Source organism: Charadrius vociferus, unplaced genomic scaffold, assembly GCF_000708025.1.
Source record: "Charadrius vociferus isolate BGI_N301 unplaced genomic scaffold, ASM70802v2 scaffold1829, whole genome shotgun sequence".
Classification (NCBI taxonomy): Eukaryota; Metazoa; Chordata; class Aves; order Charadriiformes; family Charadriidae; genus Charadrius; species Charadrius vociferus.
This window is the reverse complement of record NW_009649879.1, coordinates 3,787-6,854: the sequence shown is the minus strand read 5'-3', so window position 1 is coordinate 6,854 and position 3,068 is coordinate 3,787. Positions and strand designations below refer to the sequence as shown.

Sequence of the window (3,068 nt, the reverse complement as noted above, 5' to 3'; positions counted from 1 at the left end):
CGCCCGGTGACTTGCGAGCAGTGATGCTGGTGAGGATGGCCGTGGGGGGCTCTGCCACAGCGGGTGGGCAGAGTGGGGACCACAGGCTCGGGGAAGGAACCCGAGGTTCGGTGCCTGCCACCCGTTTGCCCCCTGGGTGCAGAGCTCCGGGGGCGGCAGGGCTTTGAAGGCCGTGGTGCTGCAGAAAGGGTCGGGAGGGATTTTTAGTCAAACCCATTTCATTTTAAACTTGGTTCAAAGCCGCTGGCTCTTCAGCTCGTTGCTGGGGCTTGAGTGTCAGTTGGCTGCTGGAAACGGGGTACTGAGGCCTTTGTGAATCCGACCAGAGCCATTCCAGCCCTCTGGGACAAGTTCCAGCATGAGCTCTGCTCCCTCCTGCGCGTTGCGGAGAGCCAGGAGCGGTGGGTGGCTGGTCTGGCCTCGGCACCTGCGCTCTCGGTGCCGATCTCCTTCCCACTCACGTGTTGTAAGCATCCAGCCAGGTGGTGACTGGCTGTCGGCTTGGCGACTATCACATCTCCTCGGGTGAAGTCAGAGACTGGGTCCAGCTCATGGGCTGCCTGGTGCGGGCACTGGTTCTGAGCCCTGATCACTTTGGGGGAGGAAAATCCCCATCGCGTGCCACCAGTGGTGGTTTGTTCCTGTAGCTCTCCCCCAGACCATTTGGCTTGGCCCTGAGAGACAGCAAGGAACGAGCCATCCTACACCTATGCGAGGTTACGGCGCTGGGCTTCCCGGGCCTCTTGGCAGGTCCTCCAAGGCTGGATTTGTTCTGGAGACTGCTTGTGTGCTTATGCCAAGTGCTCTGGTGTGTAACTTTCCCTAATGTGGGGCCTCCACCTTTTTCTGTAACGCTCCGCAGCTTGGAAATGCCCAAAGATGAGCTGCCAAACCACAACTGCATCAAGCATTTAAGGTCCGTGGTGCAGCAGCAGCAGACGAGAATCGCGGAGCTGGAGAAGACCTCGGCAGAGCACAAGCATCAGCTGGCCGAGCAGGTGGGTCCCTGCGCGCGAGGGGCTGCGTCGCGGTTTAACCCCGGCCGGCAACTGGGACCAGGCAGCCGTTCGCTCACTCTGCCCCCGGTAGGGGGGGGAGAAGAGGGAGAAAAAGGAAAAAACAACCTCGTGGGTTGAGATAAAGACAGTTTAGAAGAACAGTAACAGAAGAGAAGGTCATAATAATGATGGTAAAAGAATATATAAAATTGTGATGCGATACAGTTGCTCGCCACCCGATGATCGGTTGCCCAGCCCATCCCGAGCAGCGATCACGGACTCCTGCCCCCCTGGCCAGCCCCCGTTTACGTACTGGGCATGACATCGATGGTACAGAACATTCCTTTGGCCATCGTGTCCTGTCTGTGCTTCCTATCAGCTTCTGTGGGGAGCTGAAAAAGTCCTTGACTTAATATAAACATTACTCAGCAACAACTAAACCAATACGTGTTATGAACGTTATTCTCATACGAAATCCAAAACACAGCAGCTACGAGGAAAACAATTAACTCTGTCCCGGCTGAAACCAGGACAGGCTGTCTCGCAGCGAGGTCTCTTGTGGGAAGGGTCGGTCTCACCTGCCTGGACACCAAACACCAAAAAAGCTTTGTGGGCGAAGGCAGCGGCTGCAGAGCAGCCGGAGGGCGGCGCGGTCGGGGCTCTGCTGCTGTGCGGCAGCGCTGGGGTCCAGCCGGGGGGCCGGGACGCGTGAGCCCTGCTCCGGGCTCCGGTCGCGTGGTGTGTAGCCGCGGCACTGACTCCTTTTTTCAAACCTCGCCGTGTCCCGCCTGTTGCAGAAACGGGACATTCAGTTGCTGAAGGCCTACATGCGCGCCATCCGCAGCGTCAACCCCAACCTGCAGAACCTGGAGGAGACCATCGAGTACAACGAAATCCTGGAGTAAGTGGCGGTTGTCGCGGCCACCGGGGAGGAGGTGGGCTTCTCGGCATCGGGGCGGGAGTGGAGCTGGGAGTCCACCCGCCACGCTGGCGGGGTTGGGAGGGGGGGAAGCGCCTTCTGAGTTTGAGAAGAAAATGCTTCCCGAAAGCCGCGAGGCAGCCGTGGGGTGTTTGTGCCGGGGAGCGGCACGTGAGCCGCTTGCACAATGGGGTTGGGGCGTTTTTATTCTTCCACCTGCATCCTGCTGCCGGATTCCTTCCTCCTTGGGAGAAAGGCCGGAGGAAGCAGCTTCGCATCTCATCCTTTCTTCCCCTCCCTCTGGGGAGGGAGCAGCAGAGCTCAGCGCCGCAGCTGGGTCCTGCCTGGGGGCGAAAACAGGGGAGGGGAAATGGGGGCGTTCCCCGTCCGGCCTCGCTGCTGAACACAGTTCCCCCATTTTGGTGGGAGCCACCCAAAACCGCACAGCGCTGACCCCCTGTCCCCATGTCTGTCCCCAGGTGGGTGAACTCCCTGCAGCCGGCCCGGGTGACGCGGTGGGGTGGAATGATCTCCACGCCGGACGCGGTGCTGCAGGCCGTCATCAAGCGCTCGCTGGTGGAGAGCGGCTGCCCCACGTCCATCATCAACGAGCTGATCGAGAACGCCCACGAGCGGAACTGGCCGCAGGGCCTGGCCACGCTGGAGACCCGCCAGATGAACCGGCGGTACTACGAGAACTATGTGGCCAAGCGCATCCCCGGCAAGCAAGCCGTGGTGGTGATGGCCTGCGAAAACCAGCACATGGGCGAGGACATGGTGCTAGAGCCGGGACTGGTGATGATATTTGCACACGGAGTGGAGGAAATCTAAAAGACTTTGGAAGAGAAACGCTTCGTGCTGACGAGGGAGAGGAGGGGGAAGGTGCAGAGGTGGAGACCGGGGGTTGCCGGTCAAAACTGCTGGTGTTCCCTAGTCACCGACGTGGTTTTCTTAGGGCACCGTTCCCTCGAACCTCTTGCTTCCTAGCTGAAATGATTAAATGCCTCTGGTAAATACTGCTCAAACACTTGGCCCAGCGGCGAGCACGCGCTGCAGCCCCTCCATGTCCGCCCCTTCCAGATCACCTTCCCCCTTCCGTGTCTTTCAAGGAGAGGAGGAGCGACCGCTGCCGGACCCCTCAGCCCCAGCCT

At 59.9% G+C, this 3,068-nt stretch overlaps 1 protein-coding gene across 1 annotated transcript in view; it reads left to right on the top strand.

The window, feature by feature from the left end:
- The window catches only part of RNF41 (ring finger protein 41, E3 ubiquitin protein ligase), an 18,280-nt gene extending 15,495 nt beyond the window's left edge, over positions 1-2,785 (top strand). Inside the window, exons 4-6 of the mRNA XM_009891101.1 lie at positions 863-998; positions 1,796-1,899; positions 2,397-2,785. Of these exons, the coding sequence (XP_009889403.1) occupies positions 863-998; positions 1,796-1,899; positions 2,397-2,748 (592 nt within the window). The 3' untranslated portion in view covers positions 2,749-2,785. The remainder of the gene's footprint in view (positions 1-862; positions 999-1,795; positions 1,900-2,396) is intronic.
- Positions 2,786-3,068: the final 283 nt, after the last annotated feature.